Consider the following 23,727-nt stretch of genomic DNA (forward strand, 5'->3'; position numbering starts at 1 on the left):
CTTCCTCTCTAACCCACCACTGGTTGAGGCCACACCTGGAGTCATGTGTCCAGTTCTGGGCTCCCCAGTACAAGAGAGACATGGACATACTGGAGAGAGTCCAATGAAAGGCCACAAAGATGATGAAGGGACTGGAGCCTCTCTCCTATGAGGAAAGACTGAGAGAGCTGGGACTGTTTAGCCTAGAGATGAGAAGGCTCAGGGGGGATCTTACTAACGTATATAAATACCTGGAAGGAAGGGTGCAAAGAGGACAGAGCCAGGCTCTTTTCAGTGGTGCCCAGTGACAGGACCAGAGGCAACAGGCACAAACTGAAACACAGGAGGTTCCCTTTGAACATCAGGAAACATTTATTGTTTCTACTGTGAGAGTGACTTGAGCACTGGCACAGGTTGCCCAGGGGACTTGTGGAGTCTCCCTCCTTGGAGATATTCAAAAGCTGTCTGGACAAGGTCCTGGGCAACTGGCTAGAGGCAGCCCTGCTTGAGTGGAATTTGACCCCCAGATGACCTCCAGAGGTCCTTTTCAGCCTCAGCCATTCTTTGATTCCGTGATTTTTGTCAGGGAAAATATTAGCAGTTTTTATGTCTGCCTGAAAAAGTACCATCTCAAGCTCAGTTCTTTTTGTCTTGCATTATCATTGTGAAGATGACTGTTAACTAGATTTGAATAAAATAATTGTTTTGATAATGAAGGAAGCAGGCATAGGCATTGAGCTGTCCCTTGTGTGCAACTGAGTAAAGAGAGGTAGATACAGAGCATTTATTTGCATCACTGTTACAGACACTTGCAGTTATGTTGTGACGTACAGTGAGGAAAACATTGCAGAATTTGATTGGATTTCAATCAGCTTGTGAGACTAAATGTGATAATGAACAAAGCAGTAAGGGTGTATTGGAAACATAAGGATATTAACTTTAAGATCATTAACTGATAGTATATGGTTTGGCTATCCATTAGCAATTGGTATTTTTTGTTTCTAATGGAATGACAGAAGGAAGTTTTTAGAAACAAGGAAGAGGAAGGGAAAATCAAAATTACTATAGACAATTGTCTCTTTTTTAGGCGTTGTGTAGTTAAACCATATAATATGTTACCAGGGACTGCTAAAACTTAACAGAATTCAAGAGAAGATTGCACGTGTGCATGCCTTCAGGCCTAGTGAATTGCGTTACAAAAAATGTTTCATTCACAAAGTTTTAATAATAGGAAATAATAATTTTCATTAAAGTTGATAGAATCATACAATGGCTTGGGTTGCAAGGGACCTTAAAGATCATCTAGTTCCAATGCCCCTGCCACGGGCAGGGACACCTACTAGACCAGGTTGCTCAAAGCCCCATCCAACTTGGCCTTGAACACTTCCAGGGATGGGGCATTCACAACTTCTCTGGGCAACGTGTTCCAGTGTTCTACCACCCTCACAGTAAAGAATTTCTTCCTTATATCCAATCTAAATCTACCCTCTTTCAGTTTAAAGTAATTACTCCTTGTCCTATCACTACATGCCCTTGTCAAAACTCCCTTTTCAGTTTTCTTATAGACCCCCTTGAGATACTGGAAGGCTGCTATAAGGTCTCCTCAGAGCCTCCTCTTCTCCAGGCTGAACAGCCCCAACTCTCAGCCTGTCCTCATAGGAGAGGTGCTCCAGCCCTCTGATCACCTTTGTGGCCCTCCTCTGGACTCGCTCCAACAGGTCCACATCCTTCTTATGTTTGGGGCTCCAGAGCTGGATGCAGTACTCCAGGTGGGGTCTCACCAGAGCAGAGTAGACAGGCAGAATCCCCTCCCTCGACCTGCTGGCCACACTCCTCTCGATGCACCCCAGGATGCAGTTGGCTTTCTGGGCTGCAAGGGCGCATTGCTGTCTCATGTTGAGCTTCTTGTCCACCAGCACTCCCAAGTTCTTCTCCTCAGGGCTGCGTTTGATCCATTCTCCATCCAGCCTATATTTGTGGTTGGGATTGTCCCAACCCATGTGCAGGGCCTGGTTGAACTTCATGAGGTTCTCATGAGACAGAGAACAAGATAACCTCCATCCACCCCTCCCTCTTCCCAAGCTTAACATTATCTCTACTACCTTCCCCCTCCCCGAGCGGCACAGGGGGGAAGAGGGAATGGGGGTTGCAGTCAGTTCATCATATGTTGTTTTACGCCGCTGCTTCATCGTCGGGGGAAGAACTCCTCACATTCCTCCCCTGCTCCAGCGTGGGGTCCCTCCCACGGGCCACAGTCCTTTGTGGAACTGCTCCGGCGTGGGTCATCTCTTCCACGGGTGCAGTCTCTCCAGAACAGCTGTCCCAGCGGGCCCTCCACGGGCCACAGCTGCCTTCAGGCATCCACCTCCCCCGGTATGGGGTCCTTCACGGGCTCCAAGTGGATCTCTGCTCCTCCGTGGACCTCCATGGGCTGCAGGGGGACAACCTGCTCCACCATGGTCGTCACCACTGGCTGCAGGGGAATCTTGGCCAGGAGCCACATTACTCCTCCCCTTCCTTCTGAACTGACCTTGGCGTCTGCAGCCGTTCCTCACAACAGGCTGGTAGATGTCTCTCAGGATCTTTTTTTGCATCTCATTCACTTCTCATCTCCTCTCCACTTCTTGCAGCCGGGCTGGACCGAGTCGGGCCCAGTCGGCTGCCTGGCGAGAGGCCAGAGGGTGAGGCCTGCAAGGCCCATGAGGCCTGCGCCTCCCCCTCTGCGCCTCTGCCCCCGCTCAGCTTCTTCACATCTTCTCTTCTCTCTCTCTTTTTTCTGTTTTCCCATTCTTAAATACGTTATCGCAGAGGCGTCATCACGAGACATTCTGCTACCAATCGGCTCGGCCTTGGCCAGCAGTGGGTCCGCCCTAGGCCTGGCCAAGTCCCCTGAACAAAGGGGAGCGACTTCTAGCAGTTTCCTACAGAAGCTACCACCTTAGGCCCCCCCTACTAAACAAAACCACAACACTCTCCAGCCTATTAAGGTCCCTCTGGATGGCATTCCTTCCCTCCAGCATGTCGACCACACCACAGCTTGGTGTCGTTGGTGAACTTGCTGAGGATGCACTCTATCCCACTGTCCATGTCACCAACAAAGATGTTAAACAGGGCCGGTCTCAATACTGAATCCTGAGGTATGCCACTCGTCACCAGTCTCCACATGGACATTGAGCCATTGACCACCACTCTTTGAGTGCAGCCATCCAGCCAATTCCTTATCCACCAATAGATCCGTCCGTCAAATTCATGCCTCTCTAGTTTAGAGAGAAGGATGTCATGCGGGACAGTGTCAAATGCCTTGCACAAGTCCAGGTAGATAACATCAGTTGCTCGTCCGTTGTCCACCAATGCTGTAACACCATCACAGAAGGCCACCAAATTGGTCAGGCATGATCTGCCCTTGGTGAAGCCATGTTGGCTGTCACCAACCACCTCCTTGCTCTCCATGTGCCTTAGCATGGTTTCCAGGAGAATCTGTTCCATGACCTTGCCAGGCACAGAGGTGAGGCTGACCGGCCTGTAGTTCCCTGGGTCTTCCTTGTTTCCCCTTTTTAAAAATAGGGATTAGGTTTCCCATTTTTCAGTCATCGGGGATCTCACCAGACTGCCATGACTTATCAAATATGATGGCCAGTGTCTTGGCAGCTTCATCCACCAGTTCCCTTAGGACCTGCAGATGCATCTCATCCCATGGACTTGTGCACTTTCAGGTTCCTCAGATGTTCCTGAACCTGCTCTTCTGCTACAGTGGCCAGTTTCTCTTTCTCCCAGTCCCTGCTTTTGCCTTCCGCGACGGGTGACGTGCCTAGAACCCTTATTGGTGAAGAGCAAGGCAAAAAAGTCATTAAGCACCTCAGCCTTCTCCATGTCCCAGGTAACCAGGTCACCCATTTCCTTCCGGAGAGGGCCTATATTCTCCCTGGACTTCCTTTTGTCCCTCAACGTACCTATAGAAGCTTTTCTTGTTGTCCTTGACGTCCCTGGCCAGATTCAATTCTGTCAGGGTGTTAGCCTGCCTTACCTGATCCCTGGCTGCTCAGACAACCTGTCTGTATTCCTCCCAGGCTACCTGTCCTTTCTTCCACCCTCTGTAGGCTTCCTTCTTGATTGTCAGTTGTTCCAGGAGCTCCCTGTTCATCCATGCAGGCCTCCTGGCATTTTTGCCTGACTTTCTCTTTGTTGGGTGTTGTAGTTTAGCCCTTAGCATGACTGGACTACGCAGTCTCTCTCTCACTCCCCCCACCCTCTGAGAGAATAGGGAGAGATAATATAAGAAAAACGGCTCGAGGTTTGAGATAAGGACAGGGTGAGATCCTTAAAGTTATCGTTATGGGCAAAACAAACTCGACTTGGGGAAAACCATTTATTATTAAAACCAAAGCAGGATAATGAGGAAGAGAAGAAAAACAACTTCCCTCCACCCCTCCCTCTTCCCAGGCTTAACTTCTTTTCAGTTATCTCTACCTCCTTCCCCTCCCCCAAGCGGTACAAGGGGGAATAGGGAATGGGGGTTATGGTCAGTTTATCACTTGTTGCTTTATGTCGCTCCTTCCTCCTCGGGAGAAGAACTCCTCACATTCCTCCTCTGCTCCATCGTGGGATCCCTCCCATGGGCTACAGTCCTTGATGAACTGCTCCAGTGTGGGTCATCTCTTCCACAGGGTGCACTCCCTCCGGAATGGCTGCCCCAGTGGGCCCTCCACAGGCCACAGTCTCCTTCAGGCATCCACCTGCCCTGGCATGGGGTCCTCCATGGGCTGCAGGTGGATCTCTGCTCCTCCATGGACTTCCATGGGCTGCAGGGGGACAACCTGCTCCACCATGGTCATCACCACAGGCTGCAGGGGAATTCTGGCCAGGAGCAGCATTACTCCTCCCCCTCCTTCTTCACTGACCTTGGCATCTGCAGCCATTCCTCTCACAAGAAATTCTTCACAATCAGGCTCAGGCAGGTGCCTCTCAGGTTCTCTTCAAATCTTTTCTCTCCACTTCTTGCAGCTGGGCTGGGTCGAGTCAGGCCTAGACGGCCTCCCCGTGGGAGGCCAGAGCGTGAGGGCTGCAAGGCAGCCTCCCCTCTCTGCCCCCTGCTTCTCCTTTTTCACTTCCGCCCCCCCCCCCCCCCCCATCTTCTTAAATATGTTATTGCAGAGGCCTTATCAGGGAACATTCTGCTACCAATTGTCTCAGCCCTGGCCAGCAGCAGGTCCACCCTAGGCCCGGCTGAGTCCACTAGACAAAGGGCAAACTTCTAGCAGCTTCTTGTAGAAGGCCTCCCCCCCCCCCCCCCCCCCCCCCAGATGGTTAACACCTTGTTTTTGAGAGTTTGTTCTCAGGGTATAGACTTTTTGTTGCTGGTGTTTTAATACAGCTTAGCCAAATGTAAGTGTTCAGGATGGACTTTTCCAGGCTAAATATCTACCTAGAATTATATATTTTTTAAAAGCTATACTACAGTTTAATTGATTTTATAAACTATACTATATCTTAATTTGTGGTATAGAATCAGACAGAGAGTTCTTAATAACTCTTTGATGCCTTAGGGTTTTGGAATGGGGACTTAGAATTTGCAAATGGGAAAAATATTTTTACATGTTATATTGTTTCAGAATCACAATTCTGAGTGTACACAGCAATATTAAATGTTCATATCATAAAAGTAGCTGCAGTGTTTGTCTTATGTCCAGCTTGCAAAGTATCAAAGTAAAACATGCACCTGTCTTGGGAGAACTTCATTTCACTTGGTGAAAGGCGTTTCGTACACCAGACAGCAACGTGGACAAGGCTAATTTTTGCTGTGGCCTTTTCTCTGGGATGAATTCTGCAAGATTGTGTAACCAGTGTGGCCCTTCACTCCCCAGAAAATCAGATTGATGTGGAATTGGAGATTAGTGTGGAGAAAGATATAAGGTCACAGCTCACTGCAGTCTGTCTTATCTAGGAGACTTAATATCATAGTGGTATTTCATAGTATGTGGCACTTTTTCTGATACTAATGCATCAGAAAGATTAGTATTTTCCATCATTAATGTCAGCAGAAATTAGTATAGTTGTTTTTCAAAGATTTGAATCAAAAGTGTTTTACAAAAAATACTATTCTCATGCACTACAGTACAATAGTTGTGTGTAAAGAATTAATTCTCTCATCTTGAGGTTCCTTAGGCAAGATGTGGAAGATGAGAGCAAGCTAGGTATACACTGGGTTCTAAAACTTTTTAATAGAAGCAAGGTTATTTGGGAGGAGGAAGTAAAGACCATGGGGAAACAGGGATATGCATGTAGCAATTTAGGGCAGGTAGGGAGAGACAAAAAACATTAGGTAAGGTGCTGGAAATTACCTTCTGTAGTTGACTGAAACATACATCTACAGAACCTGGAGCAGAATAATTGAGTGCAACATGTAGACCGTAAACTGGCTGTGGCTAGGATAGTGAAAACACAGTGAAATATAAATCTGAGCCAGAAGATGAGTATTGAACAATGTGTGTCGTTCCTAGAAAATAGAAATTAAAGTGAGCTTGGTGGGAAAGCATTGTTGCTGTTATGATCAGCTAAAGAAATAGCTGTAGTATGAATAAAATATATTCTTTTTGAATGAAAATATCTGGCAGAAGACGTATTATTAGAGCAATACAGCAGAGTAAGATTGAAGCTGCCAAGTCCTTTGCCTGTAACTTCCTAAATCAAAGAATGGTGTTTATTTTGATAGTAAGTTAAAACACTGTAAGAATTGTAATATGAAGTTACCTTGAATTGAATGTTCACAAACTGGGTTTGCTTTAAGTAAATGTTGGTCTAGAACTCATTGCTTTTGAAACTGAATCTTTTATAAACTAAGGAAAAAATTCTTGACAGTGAGGGTGCTCAGACACTGCAACAGGTTGTCTAGAGTAGTCTTGCTGTCTCCATTCTTGGACATTATTGGAACCTGACTGTACACAAAGCCCTGAGAAACCTAATGTAACTTCAAAATTAGCTGTACTTTGAGCACAGAGTTAGAACAGATGATCTCCAAATCATTGTTTCAGCCTAAATTATTCTGTGATTTTTAAGCTCCACCTGGTTAGGAAAGCCAGTTGGACTGCATAACTTTTCATATGAAGAACGCTAGAATTCCTTGAACTCAAAGATGCTAATAAGGATATTAGAATTTATTTTGAGGAAGAGAAGAATTGACTGTGGTGGTTTAGCCCGAGTCACCACACAGTTTCTCGCTCACCCTCCCCCTCCCCAACGGGATAGGGGGGAGAAATTGGGAAGAAAGGAGAACTTGTGGGTTGAGATGAGGACAGTTTACTAAAAGAGCAAAGGAAAACTACAATAATAACAGAATATATGGATATTAAAATATACAAAGTGAACAATACACGATTTCTCACCACTCGATGTCCGAATGACCAATGCAGCCCGTCCTGAGCAGCGATCACGGAAACGAAACGGAGCAGCAAGCAAGGGAGTGAGAGGGAGCCAGCAGGGTAGAGGGAACGATGCCAGCAAGCAACCAAAAGAGACAAGATGGAAAAATGGAGATAGATGCCCCCTCCGTGACCAACCCCCGCTTATATACTGAGCATGACGTTGATGGCACGGAATACTCTCTTTAGCCAGTTTGGGTCAATTATTCTGTCTGTCTTTCGCCCAGTTTCCTGCATCTGCACATTAGCAAGACTTGGAAAGCCAGTGTCCTTGGTCTCCTTAACAACAACTTTTATCATCAGGGTGTTTTATCAACATTCTTCACACAAGAAATCTAAAACACACCAGCTACTGAGAGGAAAATTAACTCCATCCCTGCTGAAATAAGGACATTGACCTGCAAAGAAAACTCACTAAGTTACCAGGTCTATCAGTTAGCTTCTCTATCCACTTGTAATTTGGTTCAACTTTTTCCCACTTTGTTGGGGGATTAAGCTAAACTGAATTACTGTCTTTGTTGTGGTGAGGAACACGCATGTGGTTTATTACCATAGCTCAGCTGACAATACTGTATTTAATTGTTGCTCTAATAACTTCATCGGATGCCTAAGTCTTTTGGAGTCTTATTTATTGGGACTAAGTTGAAATACTTGATGTGGTGCAGTATGGAAAATTATTACTTAAGGTAGAGATTAGTAAAAGAATTGTAGAGAAGGAGCTGGTAGAGGCGGTTAGTAGAATTAGAGTGATTATCAAATAGGAATAATTGCAGTGGAGTACCCTAGGGATTGATCTTGAATATTAGTATTGGAGATCTTAGTATTTATATTAGTATGGTGTGTCATGATATTTGATGCAAGGGAAATATTGTCAATACACAGGTAATTTTACAAGAAGCTGCTCTGAGGAAGCTAGACTGGAAAGAAAGCAGTCTGGAGCAGAGTGGATAGCACAGCTGAAACTTAATCTGAAATCATGCATACAGTTCTTGCCATCTGTAGTCAATTGTAGATAATACTAGGATAGGTGCAAAGAACAACTGCAAGAAAGATCAGTGGAATAGGGAGCCTGGCAAAATAGTCTTGGAGGAGTTAAGTTTGTCTTGGCAAATGTGATGAGGCACTAATCAACAAACAAGGATTAAAAACTCTTGTAAGTTAAATGAAGTTGGCACAAAAATATTTTGATATAAATTAATTATATGAAACGTCTGATCATCTTAATGTTAAAAGGTTCTCAGTAAGACCATGAGGAGAAAAAGAAACACAAATTTAGAAAAGATGTCACTGTCAATTTCTGTAACATAGTGTAACATATATTTTAAAAAGGAAGAAGCAATCAATTCTAAAATATTTTTCTTGTAGTCTTGCAAACTTGATCACTAGCTCTGCATCATGTTGCAGAAGCAAGGGGAACAGAATTGCCTAAGTAAACATGGTCATAAAATTATATTAGCTTTAGAAATCAAATGATTTGGGCTGTTAATTCTATACCATGATAAGTAAGTTTGATACAAAAATAGCACAGAAGAAATGAAACTATCTGTATCTGAATCTTGTTGATAGTCCTGCTCATAATGATCACAACCTCTTCATGATATTAAATACTGAAAACTGTCAGACATCTTTAATCATATATATTCTGAGAACAAAAATATTTTCTTTGATAAATTGACTGATACTGTTACCTCATAGTGTATTGTGAACACTGTATTGTATTTTGTAATAGTAACTTAAGCATAGTTTCATGAAACTTGAAGAGCCAAATTAATGCTTCCTGGACAGGTTCCTGTTCTTTCTCCCCCTCCCATTTTTTTCTCCTGCTTCCATATATATAACTTATGTGGGTTCTGACACTCATCAGGCTGTTTTGTGAACTCCAATGTTTCTAACATTTCTACCATGTTAGAAAATGAGCCCAGAAAAAAAAAATATCATAGTTTTCTGCTAGATTAATGAGTTAAATCAGTGCACTGAATAGCTTGACAAGTAGCAGAACTAGCACTAGGGATGGAATAGGATGGCATAGCTGTGTTTGATATATGGGAGGAGGGAAGAATAAGAGTGGGGATAGGATGGAGCAAGACTTCCATGTTGGCAGTATTAGACTGTTAATGTGTTCAGGTGCAGTCTGAGTTAAATAGTCTGCTGCCTGTTTTGTCAATTTAATGTATTTTAGTAGATACATATGATAATGTGAATTACCTCAGAACCTATGAATATTTTACACTTCTGTACTGTTAAATATGTAGATAATGCAGCCTAATTTTATAGATTGTCATTCACTTTTACCATCATAAAATAGTCTTCCTGAATTTTCTGGTGGAGTCTGATTTCTCACCTTGAAATGACAAAACAGAGAAACTGCCTATATACATCAAGTAGGAGGAGTTGTTTCAAGCAGTGGTGAGAGCTACACCAGAGTGGTTCAGGTCTTTTCCTTCCGCTGTTATGCTAAGAAACTGAAAATAAAACATAACATAATTGTGAGTACAACTCACAACTGAATTAAATTTGTATGGAATGCAAGTGGTCTTTTCAGCAATCAAGGGCCTAAGATGGGAAGAAGGTGGAGTCCAGACATGTAAGTTCAATAATAATAACATTTTATCTGTGTGTTTCTGCTGTAAGAATGAATTTTTTAATATATTGAATTTAATGGGTTCTGCTGTAATTAAAATGACAAACTCAGTTTTTCTTATAAAAAGTAATTACTAAACACAAGGGAGTTATGGAAATGTCTTTTGCAAAAAAAAATATCTGTAGTTAAAAGGTGCTTTGTTTCTGGTAAGAAAAAAAAAAAAAAAACACTGTAACTTCTTGTTCTTTTTGGTTTTGAGCATAACCATGCTGCAGTTCCACTTTGCCACTGAGTATGTTTGCTTCAAGTGAGATTTCATTTTTCTGTTTTCTTTTTAAAAAATAGGGGATACTACATCTTTGATAGGTATGGAATCAGTTTTGAATTATCTTTTAATAGTGCTATGGAGATGTGAAACCCTATAGATATTCTTAAATATTATTGAAAAGCAGTGCAGGAAGTGTACTAAGAATTTCAGAATAATCACTCAATCCCCATTTCATATAATTGTTCCAGATAGTTACATTTTGCCCAGTTCACTTTATTTGTTTTAAAATAAAGTAACTATTCTAGGCTTTTTAATAATAATGCACAGTTATAGATCAATATAGGACAAAAATATTAGTTTATTTTCAAATAATTAAGCCTTTGAAGCCATCATTTTTTATTTCTGCTCTTAATATTTACTCATCCTTAGTAAATAGCCACATATTAATGTCCTATCTGCAAATTTAAGAGCGGCAGATTAGTCTCAGCATGTGCCTGGAAGATTGCCAAAGCTCTAGTAGCAGTTGTCTTGCTCGATCTGACTGTCTATTCTTTTGATGCTTCATGTTGTGAGGCACTAGACTCCTGTATGATTGAGTGGGGCCAGCTTTTATAATTCTAAACTTCTGTGGGAAAAGTCCCTTATCAGCGCTGTGTATTTAAAGTGTCTTTGCCTTAAATTTAAGATTTCTGAGCTAATTTTCATGGAAATGTTTAAAATCTCATTACTTTAATGTGGTTTACTGAAAAACATCATGCAAGTGCAGGTCAGTAATGAGCGCTCACAGAAAAGTAGTATTTTTCTTAATTTGTCAGGTATGTCAGTTTTATTGAAGAATTACTAAAACACTTAAAACTTATTGGTCATGAAAAGATAACAGTTTAAGACTTCTGTATTATTTTGAATGAAAGACTTGGGGTCTTTTCAAGCAGTGGAACACAACCACCCCCTCCTTCTTGCTAAGAAGCAAGTCATCACCTGCATGATATATCTAAATCCACAGAAACTTTAAAATGATACAGCCTTTTTAATGGGGTGGAAGAGAGATATTAAAAGCCATTAGAGTGTATGCATAGATAAATAGCTGCTCCAGGTCTGTTTGTAGAACAGACAAGTATTAATCAAATCTGGGATTTTTAAATGTTTAGGCATTAGCTTAGTATGTTGAATTAATCTAATTATTTATTTACTGTCTTTTTCCAATATAGCCAACAGCCAGCTTCGGGTGTAGCCTATTCCCATCCAACTACAGTTGCTAGCTACACTGTCCACCAGGCACCAGTCGCTGCGCACACCGTTACTGCAGCCTATGCTCCAGCAGCAGCTACAGTTGCGGTAGCCAGACCTGCTCCAGTAGCTGTTGCAGCTGCTGCAACAGCTGCTGCTTATGGAGGCTATCCTACAGCGCACACAGCTACAGATTATGGTTATACACAGAGGCAACAAGAAGCTCCACCACCACCACCTCCTGTCACTGCACAGAATTACCAGGTGTGTTAAAAAAAAATTACTTGTAATTTTTAAATGATATGATAAAAGGAGGAGGAATGTTTGGATAAGAGAATGCAATGATGTTTGTATTTTTTCTTCCATTAATCACAGTTTGAATGTAACTGAAATTACTTAGTAGATAAAACTGATAGAATGTGAAGTGACTACCGTGTCATATGGCGTGTATAGAGGATTATCAGCAGTAGTTCTGCAGGAGCTAAGATTTAGACATTCACACAATAAGCAATGAATTGGCATTTATCTCCAAATGATTTTGTGAACTACTGCTGAAATACTTGTCTTGGCTAGACTAAATGTTCAAGTGGCATGAAGTAAACTGGGTCATGGAACTAATTTAGATGAAGAAAACTGTTCCAATAAAAAATTTCAGTGTGAGATAGAAATAGTTCCCTTGTCAGATTCCTGGATGCTACAGGAGCTCTAGTACCAAATGTAAGAGGATAGAAGATTACTCTAGGAGAAGAACTACCCTTTGGGTAGGTTTTGGGTACCCTTTGTGAGACCACTGCCTAACCTTGTGTGGCTACAGGTTCTACAAAAAGGAACTCTAATCTGTTTTCATCTTGCCCTGACCTTTGCTGACACTTCCCTGCATTCAATATAGTAGTTGTCAGCATTTAGGTGAGTCAATTCAGGATGAGGATACCGTAGAAAACTAACCAACCAAAAAAGGAGTAGCACCTTTCCACGGGATTGACAGGCTTCTGCAGAATTTCCTTGGGTCTGCACAGTTGTGATGCCAATGCAAGAGATGGAGGGTGGGATCATGTAAGGCTGTGAGGAGAGATGTGATGGTACCTCAGACAACTTCCCATTCTTACGCTGGCTTAAATGTCATATGAAACTGTCTGAATTGATTCTGAAAAAAACAATCTGTCAATAATCTCCAGGCGAGTTTCCTCTGTATGTGGTTCCTGAGGGTGGTTGTTTAATATTTTAGGGTTATTCTTTAAACAAACCTTATATTTTTCTATTATTGATTTTACTAACTTTGTAATCCTAACACTAATCACCTGTTTCCTTAAATCGCTGATCATTGTCTTTATTTCTTAATGAATTTCTCTGGTTTTCTTCAGTTATCCTGAGCATTAACTGCGGTGAGACCACAACTTGATTTTTAGGAGTAATCATCCATCCTTTTTCATTTTTATTTGAATTAAGTGATTTAGCTAATTCCAGATCAACCCTACTGTAATTTGGGGTTTGTTGTTTGAATCTAATTTCTTTAACTGGTATTATTGCCATGATACCTTTTTTTGCTACCTCCTTTGCCGTTTGATCGGCTAATCTATTTCCAATATTCACTGGGGAATTCCCAAATTGGTGGGCTTTGCAATGCATTATTGCAACTTCTTTAGGTTTCTCTACCACTTGGAGCAATTGCAGAATTTCTTCTCAGTTTTTGATGGATGTTCCTTGTGCTGTCAGCATTCCTCTTTCTTTCCATGTGGCTCCATGGGCATGCACTACTTCAAAAGCATACTTTGAATCAGTCCATATATTCACCCTTTTATCTTCTGCCCATTTTTAGAGCTTCTATGAGGGCTATCAGTTCAGCCTTTTGCGCTGAGGTATTCACTGGGAGTGGCTTTGCATCAGTAACAGAGTTTGTAGTTGTTATTGCACATCCAGCCAATCTTCTTCCATTTCTCATGAAGCTGCTTCCATCAGTACATATCTCAAATTCTGGGTCAGGTATAGGTTCAGTGTTCTGTTACTGAATTTAAAAAGCCAGCAGGATTGATTGTCGTAGTTGTTTTTAATTCAATATCATCTTGTTCCAACAGGACAATTTGATGTTTGAGCATCCTACTTGGGGATAATCAGTGTCCTCCTTTCTGTTCCAGAACAGAAAGTACCATATGCGGTACATAATCTGTTCTTGGCCGTCCCATTGTCAGCTTAGGAGCTTCTTGAATCAGGAAGGCAGTTGCTGCAACAGCTCATAGACAACCTGGTCATCCTTGGCTAACATTGTCCAATTGTTTGGAGAAATAATCAACCGGTCTTCTTGATTCTCCATTTTTCTGAGAAAGGATTCCAAGAGCTAAATGTTGTCTTTCATGAGCAAACAGTTCAAAGGCTTTGGTTAAATCAGGCAACCCCAGAGCAGGAGCAGGCATCAGAGCTACCTTTACATTCTGGAATGCCTTTCGAGCTTCAGGTTCCCACACAAGGGGCCTCTCCTTAGATTCCTTTAAAGTTTCATATAAAAGTTTTCCCAGCAGTCCATAATTCGGAATCCACAGGTGACACCATCCAGCCATTCCCAGAAATGTTTGCAGCTCCTTAGCTCCTTTGGCTCCGGCATTTGACAAATCACCTCCTTTCACTCATTTCCAAGTTTTCTTTGTCCCTGTGTAATTTCAAATATGAAATACATGTCAATCTCTTTCCCAATTTGTGCTTTCCTCTTTGAACCTCTGTAACCACTTTGGCCCAAGAAATTTAGCAAGTTAGTAGTCAAGTTGAAACATTCTTCTCTGGTTTCTGTGGCTATTAAAATGTCATCTACATATTGCAACACCAATTCTTCAGGATAAATTCTTTTCCATGTTTCAAATTCCTTAGCCAGTTGATTTCCAAAGATCGTTGGGCTATTTTTAAATCCTTGAGGTAACACTGCCCAGGTGAGCTGAGTCTTCTGCCCAGTTGTGGGATTTTCCCATTCAAAGGCAAAATACACCTCACTATTTTTGTCAAGGGGAATGCAGAAAAAGGCATCCTTCAAGTCAAATACAGTGAACCACTTGTGATTTTCTTTTAAAGCTGCCACAAGGTATATGGGTTTGCCACTACAGGGTGAATATCCTGAACTATTAAATTTATTGCCATTAAATCTTGTACAAACCTATATTCCTCCCCTCCTGGCTTTTTCACAGGTAAAATGGGAGTATTGAATTCTGATTCACATTCAACTAATAGTCGATATTTTAAAAATTTTTCAATTATTTTCTCAAGGCCTCTTCTAGCTTCTAATTTTAAAGGGTACTTTTTTTGTCTTACCAATTTGACGCTTTCCTTTAGAAAGTTCTCTACCAGTTCTGCTGCTTTTAAACGTCCAGGAATTTCACCAGTCCACACCAAAGGAGTTACTGCATTGTCCACTTCTTGAGGGATTACATATGCCTCTGGAGTTTTCTGTCACATAAAAATCCTTGCCTCTGTGGCTTTTGATTCAGGAATATTTAATTGAATTTCACAGTTTTAAAAATTAATTTGTGCTTTAAATTTGCTCAATAAATCTCTCCCCAATAAGGCAACAGGACACTCTGGTATATATAAAAAATTGGCCAGTTCCCCATTGTTTACCCACCTTAAAAGTTAAAGCTTTCCCTGTGGCACCAATTATGTATACATGCTTTTTACTCAATTTGCTTCTACAAGTATTTAAGACTGAATAGGTAGCTCCAGTATCAACCAAAAAATCCGTGGTTTGGGTCCCCAGCTGGATTGTAACCAAGGGTTCTGCTGAGGATTTCTCCTCCGGTCCCCTTCATACTTCTGATAAAGGCATCTGCTGTGCTGCCAGTCTTGTTTCTTCTTCAGAATAAGGATATCCACAATCTTTCTGCCACTCAGGATGATTTCTCAAAGTAAAGAACAAATCAACATAGGGGACCTCACCTCACTTTCCTTCCCTTCTACAAGATAACATTGTTATGGCCCGGAGTCGTAGCAGGTTTGTGATTCCCTCGGACTAAATTAAGGTGAACCGACACCAAACGATCAATTTAGGATTTTATTTAACATTTGGAAGAACGACTTAACTTTGAAAACTTGGAAGCCATAAAGGGGGTTGATAGCCGGGGCTCTTATTGGAATATTTCTAAGAAGGAAAAGGAAAACAGAAAAGAGAGAGAGGAAAAGAGGGAAAGAGATATCACCACCCTTGGATCCAGGGATGACGATGATGGGCGGGCAGGCGGATCCTCCGGTGGGGTGGCGGACACGCGGCTTCTCGTAGCAGGCAGCCGTGATGGTTTTCCAGTGGGGGACTCGCCATGCAGCTCCCTCAGGCAGTGTCATAGAATCATAGAATGGTTAGGGTTGGAAGGGACCTTCAAAGGTCATCTAGTCCAACCCCCCTGCAAGGAGCAGGGACATCCTCGACTAGATCAGGTTGCTCAGAGCCTCATCCAACCTGGCCTTGAACGTTTCCAGGGATGGGGCATCCACCACCTCTCTGGGCAACCTGTTCCAGTGTTCTGCAATTCGCATTGTAAAAAAATTTTTCCTAATATCTAATATAAATCTACCTCCCTCTATTTTGAAACCATTACTCCTTGTCCTATCACAACAGGCCCTACTGAACAGCCTCTCCCCATCTTTCTTGTAGGCCCCCTTGAGGTACTGGAAGACCGCTATAAGGTCTCCCCAGAGCCTCCTCTTCTCCAGGCTGAACAGCCCCAACTCTCTCAGCCTGTCCTCATAGGAGAGGTGCTCCAGCCCTCTTATCATCTTTATGGCCCTCCTCTGGACCCTTTCCAACTGGTCTATGTCCTTCTTATGTTGTGTCTTTTATATATTGAGAGTATTCCAGGGAAGGAATTTCAACATTTCCTTCATCAGTTGGACAATTGGGATGAGGGTCTCCATATATCATATGTTTGACAGACCAGGTCCACTCATATCTAGTCCTATCTATGTTATGGTTTTTTTGCCTGGGCAATTAGGAATTTGTACCCGAAAAGGTTCTGTTTCAAGTGTTGGAGGCCAATAAGGAGTTTGGGGCCCCAAGTACCGCTTGCAATACAGTTCTTAACGACTGTATTAAACTTATTTTCTAACAATTTGGAGAAGTTAAGATTAATGAATCTCAGCACAAACTCCTTGCTTAATATGGTTTCAGATGCATACAGATTCCTGAATTAGCTCCCAGGCAAGATTTGGTGACTCATTTCCTCCTCCCTCCCCAAAGATCGTGAAGGTGAAGAGAAGGGTTTTCCAAAACATTGCACTCTATTATAACATACAAAACAAAGAGTATCAAACAACACAGGCAACCACCAAGGGTAACAATGTAAACATAAGGCCCACAAAGGTTTCTGAACAAAACAAACAGTTTTAGAAGGATGGCACAATCCATCTGGTATTGATTTCGTGGTCTTTTCCATTGGTGTCAGTGGCTATCCTGACGTGGGGAAAACGGACTCCACAATCTGTAAGATTGTAAAGTAGGTATGTTTATTCAGCGCTGGGCAGCACAGGGGGGTAGTCCCACCAAAACCGTGCGCGCCTGATGCGGTAGCTCACTTTAAATTTATACAACCAAGTGTTACGGATACATAAAGTTTTGCAATACGCCTATACATATGTATGAGCTATCCCGCTTCGTATTAAAATTAGCCCCAAGGGGTCATTTTCATAAACTCCTCCCATCTGGGCTTGCGCAGTGCCTCCTGGTGGTGGTCGCCGGGGGTCGTGAGGATGAAGGCAGGTGACTCCTCTTCGTCACCGCTAGTAACCTTTTGTTCTTGCGCAAACTCAGTTATCCCTTGGCTTTCATTCAAGCTGCAGGGTCGGTTTTAGCTGGTTCTTGAAGCGACCCCCCTAGTCCTTACCAGGAACTGTCTTTCGTGAAGAATTGCAAGACTTTCTGCTTCAAATAGTTTGCACAATGGTTAGCAAATTATTAAGCAAGTAGTTTGCAAAACATTAAGTACTATTTATCAACTTGATTCCTTAGGATGCACAGCAATAATTAATCAATGCCATATCTACTAAAATTTCTTTAACTCCTTCTCTCAGTCCAGGCATAGAAGTTGACTGAGACAGGTTGTCCTGGATAGCGGAGTGGTTTCACCGGATCTTTAAGGAGTTTTGGGGCAAAATGCAGTGCCATTTACCCCCCAGCGATTGTTCAAAAGTTGCGCAGGCCATTCGGAATCCTGAGGTCTAAGGAATCCGTTTGTTTTTTCTACTATCCCGTTACCTTTAGGATAGTAGGGGATGTGAAATACCCATTGTATTTCCTCACCTTTTGCCCATCCCTGGACCACCCCGGCAGTAAAGTGGCTACCATTATCTGATTGAATCTACTGGGTTTTTGGTAGATAACTAAACCATAGCTTCAGCCCCTTTATGGTGTTCCAAATGTGGGCTGGGTGATCTCCCTTTTGATGTGCAGCTACCCATCCCACCAAAAGAGTCCCCTGTTTAGCAGTATTTAGGATTTCCTCCCATTTTTCCCTTTGCCACACAGGCACTCGATTAACCTCCCACTGATTTTGTTCCCAGAAAGGCAGCCACTCAATGCATCCCTTAAATACAGCATATGAGTCTGTATAAACAAACACTGTTTCCCTGTTCTGAGCATTTGTCCTTATCACGCTCCAAATTGCTATCAACTCTCCCACCTGAGCACCCCCCCACACCTTCTGGTACTGCTTGGTATTTCCACACCTCCCCCCCCACCTCTTTTAGAGGATGCCTCAGTGAACCGCACATTCTTTAGGTGAGGTTCAAATGGAGGGGCAGGTTGTATATAAGAAGGAAGAGGTTCTAGGTCTGGGTGACCAGATGGTGGATGGCAGTAGTGGTCTAGCTGTGCATACCACTTTCTCACTGTTTCTCGCTGTGCAACCCCTACAGGGAGTGGGGTCCCAGCCAGTACTGGTTTCAGGATCTTAAATGGTTCCCGCAGAATGATTGACTGCTGCCACACAATTCTCTCGGCCTCCTGCAAAGCTAGGCCAAGCACAAAGAGGCCCCTCTCCCAAACTGAATGTCGCTTCTCCACATCCTCAAAGCTACAAAGCCCAATGGGACATGTCAGACCCTCAGGGCCACACTGCCACATATGTGCAAACAACCCGTGAATTCCAAAGCCCTGTTCAATATGGAGTGGATCTGTCAGGTGTACTGGCCCTAAAGCCTGGTATACCCCAGCCTCAAAGATTAGCAGTTTTAAGGCTTCCTTGGGGACAGGGGTCCAGTCCCAGGAAGCTCTTTTGTGTGTCAGGTCATATAAGGGTTGGGCTATGATGGAGAAATCTGGGATGTGCTTTCTCCAAACTACCAACAGGCCCAGGGCATGCTGAAGTTCCCTTTTGTTTCCAGGCATTCCCACCTGTTCAAGGGTAGTCAAGGTTTCAGGGGGAACACACACTGTCCTGCACCTCCACCAAATACCCAGGAATTTTACTTCTGAGGAAGGGGGTTGTACCTTTTCGGGTGGAATTTGGAGTCCTAAACTCTGCAGGTGAGTAATAATTTTTGTTTGGGTTTGTCCCACTACATTAGTATCAGGGCCACCAATCAATATATCATCAATATACTGACACACTTTGACCCCCTCCCCGGGAGTAGTTTGGGCAAGCTCTTGTGCCAATGCACAATGAGCAATGGTTGGTGAATGACTCATCCCTGTGGAAGGCACATAAAACTAAGCTGCATGCCTTCCCATGTGAAAGCAAAGCTCTCTGTGTGCTTCTGGCAGGGGAACCATGAAAAACATTTCTTTTACATCGACAGTTGCTAACATTTGGTAGGCTTGTTCCTGTATAGTTGCAATTAGTTTGGCTATGTTAGGTATGGCAGCAGACAAGGGGCCCGCATTGGCATTTAGCAGTCGATAATCAACTGTTAATTGCCACTTTAGGTTTACAATCCCGTTAGGTTTATGGACTGGCCCTACCGGAGAGCCACAAGGTGAATGGGCTGGAATAATCATCCCCTGCCCCCGCAGCTCAGTTACAACAGGGGCCACCCCCCCAGGTCCCCAAGGGAAGGGAGCAGGGCCCAATATCCACGGTCCCCAAAGGGGGCAACTCTGGCGCGGGCTGGAAAAATGGCATATGAACAGCCGGGAGACCAAACACCCACCTCCCAAGCAGATCAAGCCCCAGAACATCTTCTGGAATTTCAGGGAGCAAAATATGGTCACCCCCAGTGAGAGACACCCTCCCCGCATATTCGGTTTCCATCTCCCTGGGCCCCCAGGAATATTTTTCCTGAATTTTAGCCAAATCAGTAGGGGAATAGGGAATGGTATGAATAGTGACTTGTTGAGCTCCTCCATGACCATCATCAACAGCTTCTGTTTTAATTAGAGGTCGCATTTTAGCTTCCTCCGTTCCAGGGGAAAGTATCTCTTTTGTGTGTTCTAAGTCTTCAAAATGATATAACCATTCTAATTCCTTTCCCAGGTCAGAAATTACATCCATGTTTTCCACACCAATTTGGGAACAGGCTTCATTCAATTGCTGCTTAGGTATCTTTTCCCGCTCCAAAACCTCTGCCAAAGCACTGTGTAGCCTCTGGTTAGTCGCCCGCTCAGCAGCAAGACTACACTGTTCAGAGAGACCTTTTGTCTCACTCTCTAGATGTTCTTGTAAAGCTTTTACTTCTGTTGCCTCCCTCTCTGCTTGTCGGGTCAGATACTGGAGCCCCACCAGGGCAGCTCCTAAAACCCCGCAAACCAACGCCTTTCCCTTTCCATGTTTAAATCTTCCTTTTGTCAGACTGGAGATTCAATCCGCTACAGCTTGTAGATCCCACTGTGCTGCCACCAGAGCAGCTCATAAAACCTCACAAACTAATGCCTTTCCCTTTCCAAGTTTAACTTTTGGAAGAACGACTTAACTTTGAAAACTTGGAAGCCATAAAGGGGGTTGATAGCCGGGGCTCTTATCGGAAGGAAAAGGAAAACAGAAAAGAGAGAGAGGAAAAGAGGGAAAGAGAGATCACCACCCTTGGATCCAGGGATGATGATGACGGGTGGGCAGGCGGATCCTCCGGTGGGGTGGCAGGCATGCGGCTTCTGGTAGCGGGGACCGCGGTGGCGGACAGCCGTGATGGTCTTCCAGTGGGGGGCTCGCCACGCGGCTCCCTCAGGCAGTGTCTTTTATAGCCTAATCCCCAACTCCGGTTATGCCCCTTGAAGACTGTTATGGTTTGGTTCCAGAGAGTTCTGAGTCCTCTGTGCAGGCGTGAAGTGGACGCTGAATGTGAGGAGTGGTCGGAAGCCTCTTCCTCAGATGACCGCTGTGTGACCCCTGGCCATATTTGGCAAGTAGTTAACAGGGGCCTGGGGAGCTGCACATCCCCCATGTGGCCTCCACCTCCCCTATGCAGACTGCACCCAGTGCCACAGACACAACAATGTTTGAGACATTTAACTCTTTCAGTCCCTGACAAACATCAACTGTAAAATAGTGTTATATGCCAGAGTGCCATTCTTCGGCCATTTTTCTTGATCTTCTAGAGTGTACAAGGGCCACCAATGATTGCAATATTCTATCAGTTTTCTCCTAGTCATTGGGTCTCCCCCTATATCCTTCCAATGTTTAAGAACACATCCCAGTGGAGACTTCGTTAATATTTCCCCTTCCATCAAGGCAGACAGAAGATATGTGTTTTCCCATATTTTACAAAAGAGATTTTGGTACCAAAAAAAGAAACAATAATACTGATCTACAGACAAGGTTAATCCCACCACCAAGAGAAGTTTAAAGCCCCAAATGCAATGCTGTGTGATATTCAAGTCCCATTTATCCCAACACATGCATACAGACTTCAACATTAACAGTGTTGTAGCAGCAATTACCAACTTATAAATCACTCTTAAAACACCCTGGGGCCCCTTTCCAAGCTATATACAAATCTTACCAATACCGACTCGGGTTAACCCTACCCCACAAAGCTTTCGTCGCGATTTATGGGTAGGCAACTTTTTACCTTTTCAGCCCAACCCTGCGAAGCTTTCACCACGTCTTACAGGCAGGCACCTTTTTACCTTGCTTTACCAAGGTACCTTTTCAGCGCAACCCTGAAAAGCTTTCGCTGCATCTTAGGGGCAGGCACCTGTTTTAATTGAAATAAGAATGCCTTTACCTTGTCCCAGGGATCTTGCTTCGAGCTCTTTGGTCGGGAGATCAAAGGGATTCTCACGGAGAACCTCGGTGTTGGCTGGAAGTCCTGCGATCCCTCGGATCTGTCAAGTTTCAGAAGCAGAGTCCCATTTGGGTTGCCAGAAACTGTCACCGAAATCGGGAATCAAACTCTTTAACACCAATAAAGAATCAGGCATTCTTTATTGCGGTGCCGGATGCTCGGGGGATTGCTCCACCTAGCGTGCATGCCGGTCTGTAAATCCAGATGGAATATATTCAGTAACTTCATACATAATCATCAACAATTCCCGGAATATTGATACATAATCATCAGTTTTCCTAGAAGTCATTATAATGTTCCCCACCCACTTGCGCATGCTCAGTCTTTTGAGTCGAGGGTCTTCTGGTGGTCCTGGGGGTCGTCAGAGCGCCCCCTCCTCGAATTTGCTGGTTGAACCTTCCTTAAAATCTCCATCTATGGTCTTGAGAACAGGTCACAGTGTTCCTTGATCTTCTCTACCTCCAAAGTACTGGCTCAGGGCCTGTTTTACGCTCCATCCTCGAGGCCTGCCTTTGTTCTACCATCCCTCTTAATCACCCCAGATATGCTAGGCTAACTTTTAACAAACAGAATAATGAATTTTCCTGACAATCCTAAAACTACCAGTTCTCTCTAAGGATTAATAGATTACACATGAAATCTAGCCTATGTGACTGCAGTTACATAGATAGCAAAAACTGCCTAATATTTCTATAATTTTCAAAAATCATATTGTTCTAAAATTATATTGCTTAATCATTTAATATCATATAACATTTCCCCCCTTTGAGACTTATTTATGGTTATTTTTTTAATAAGTCTCATCTACTGTTCCTGCTCCTTGCAGGGGAGTTGGACTAGATGACCTTTGAAGGTCCCTTCCAACCCTAACCATTCTATGATTCTATGATTCTACTTATAACTAATCTCTATAATCAGTAAAACAAACAGTATTATTAACATTACTACTAAAATTCCTTTGATAGATTCCATATTTTGATATGATTTTGTATAATTCATTAAAATGCAAGAGTGTTAACTTTAAAGGTCCTGTGTTTTAGAAATCCTTTTTTGTTGTTGTTGTTCTGGAGACGGTGCTTCCTCTCTCCTGTAATAAATCTAAGGATCAATACGTTCAAATTTAAGGGCTGTATGTTTTTTCAGAAGCACCTGATACGGTCCTTTCCACTTTTGTTGAAGAGGTTCTGATTTCCAAGTTTTCAGGTAGATATAATCTCCTGGTTGAAAACGGTGAACTGGGGAATCTAAAGAAAGAGGCTTTGTGACAGTTACATGTTTTACAGTTGGAAGATTTCAGACTGTAGAGGTTATTTTGGGAATTATCTAACATTTCTTTTGCTCCAGCTAGCAAGTCAGATTCATTGGGAGCCCAGTTTAGTGTCTCTATGCTAACGCACATAATATGGGGAAAAAACAGGAAGAGTTAGAGATGTGTGCATGCCTGCAGGGCTGCAACCTTGTTGGCATCACAGAGACGTGGTGGGATGGCTCCTATGACTGGAGCATTGGGATGGAAGGATACAGGCTCTTTAGGAAGGACAGGCAGGGGAGAAGAGGAGGGGGTGTTGCCCTCTATGTCAATGACCAGCTAGAGTGCATGGAGCTCCACCTGGGGATGGAGGAGGAGCTAACAGAGAGCTTACAGGTCAGGGAAAGGACAGGGGACATTACAGTGGGGGTTTGCTACAGGCCACCTGGCCAGGAGGACAGAGCGGATGAGGCCCTCTACAGGCAGATAGGAGCAGCCTCATGGTCACAAGCCCTGGTCCTCATGGGGGACTTGAACCACCCTGACATCTGTTGGAGGGACAGCACAGCAGGTTCCTGGAATGCGTGGATGACAACTTCCTCCTGCAAGTGATAGAGGAGCCAGCGAGGAGAGGTGCTATGCTGGACCTTGTTCTCACCTACAAGGAGGGGCTACTGGGGAATGTGGAGCTCAAGGGCAGCCTTGGCTGCAGTGACCATGAGATGGTGGAGTTCAAGATCCTTAGGGCAGTGAGGAGGGCGTGCAGCAAGCTCTGTACCCTGGACTTCAGGAGGGCAGACTTTGGCCTCTTCAGGGATCTGATGGG

General features: G+C 43.5%; 1 protein-coding gene and 1 non-coding gene across 3 annotated transcripts in view; both read left to right on the plus strand.

Annotated features, from left to right (window-relative positions):
- Positions 1-23,727, plus strand: part of LOC104484533 (zinc finger RNA-binding protein-like) — a 69,822-nt gene that overhangs the window by 7,638 nt on the left and 38,457 nt on the right. For both annotated transcript variants that reach the window (XM_086769522.1, XM_086769523.1), the window contains exon 3: positions 11,452-11,734. In XM_086769522.1, coding sequence (XP_086625648.1) covers positions 11,452-11,734 — 283 coding nt within the window. The remainder of the gene's footprint in view (positions 1-11,451; positions 11,735-23,727) is intronic.
- On the plus strand, positions 8,762-8,898 carry LOC147596787 (small nucleolar RNA SNORA66). Its single transcript, XR_015261377.1, has one exon. It is a non-coding gene; the product is annotated as a small nucleolar RNA SNORA66 (small nucleolar RNA).

This window comes from Chlamydotis macqueenii, chromosome W (genome assembly GCF_036417535.1).
Source record: "Chlamydotis macqueenii isolate bChlMac1 chromosome W, bChlMac1.mat, whole genome shotgun sequence".
In the NCBI taxonomy this organism is placed as follows: Eukaryota; Metazoa; Chordata; class Aves; order Otidiformes; family Otididae; genus Chlamydotis; species Chlamydotis macqueenii.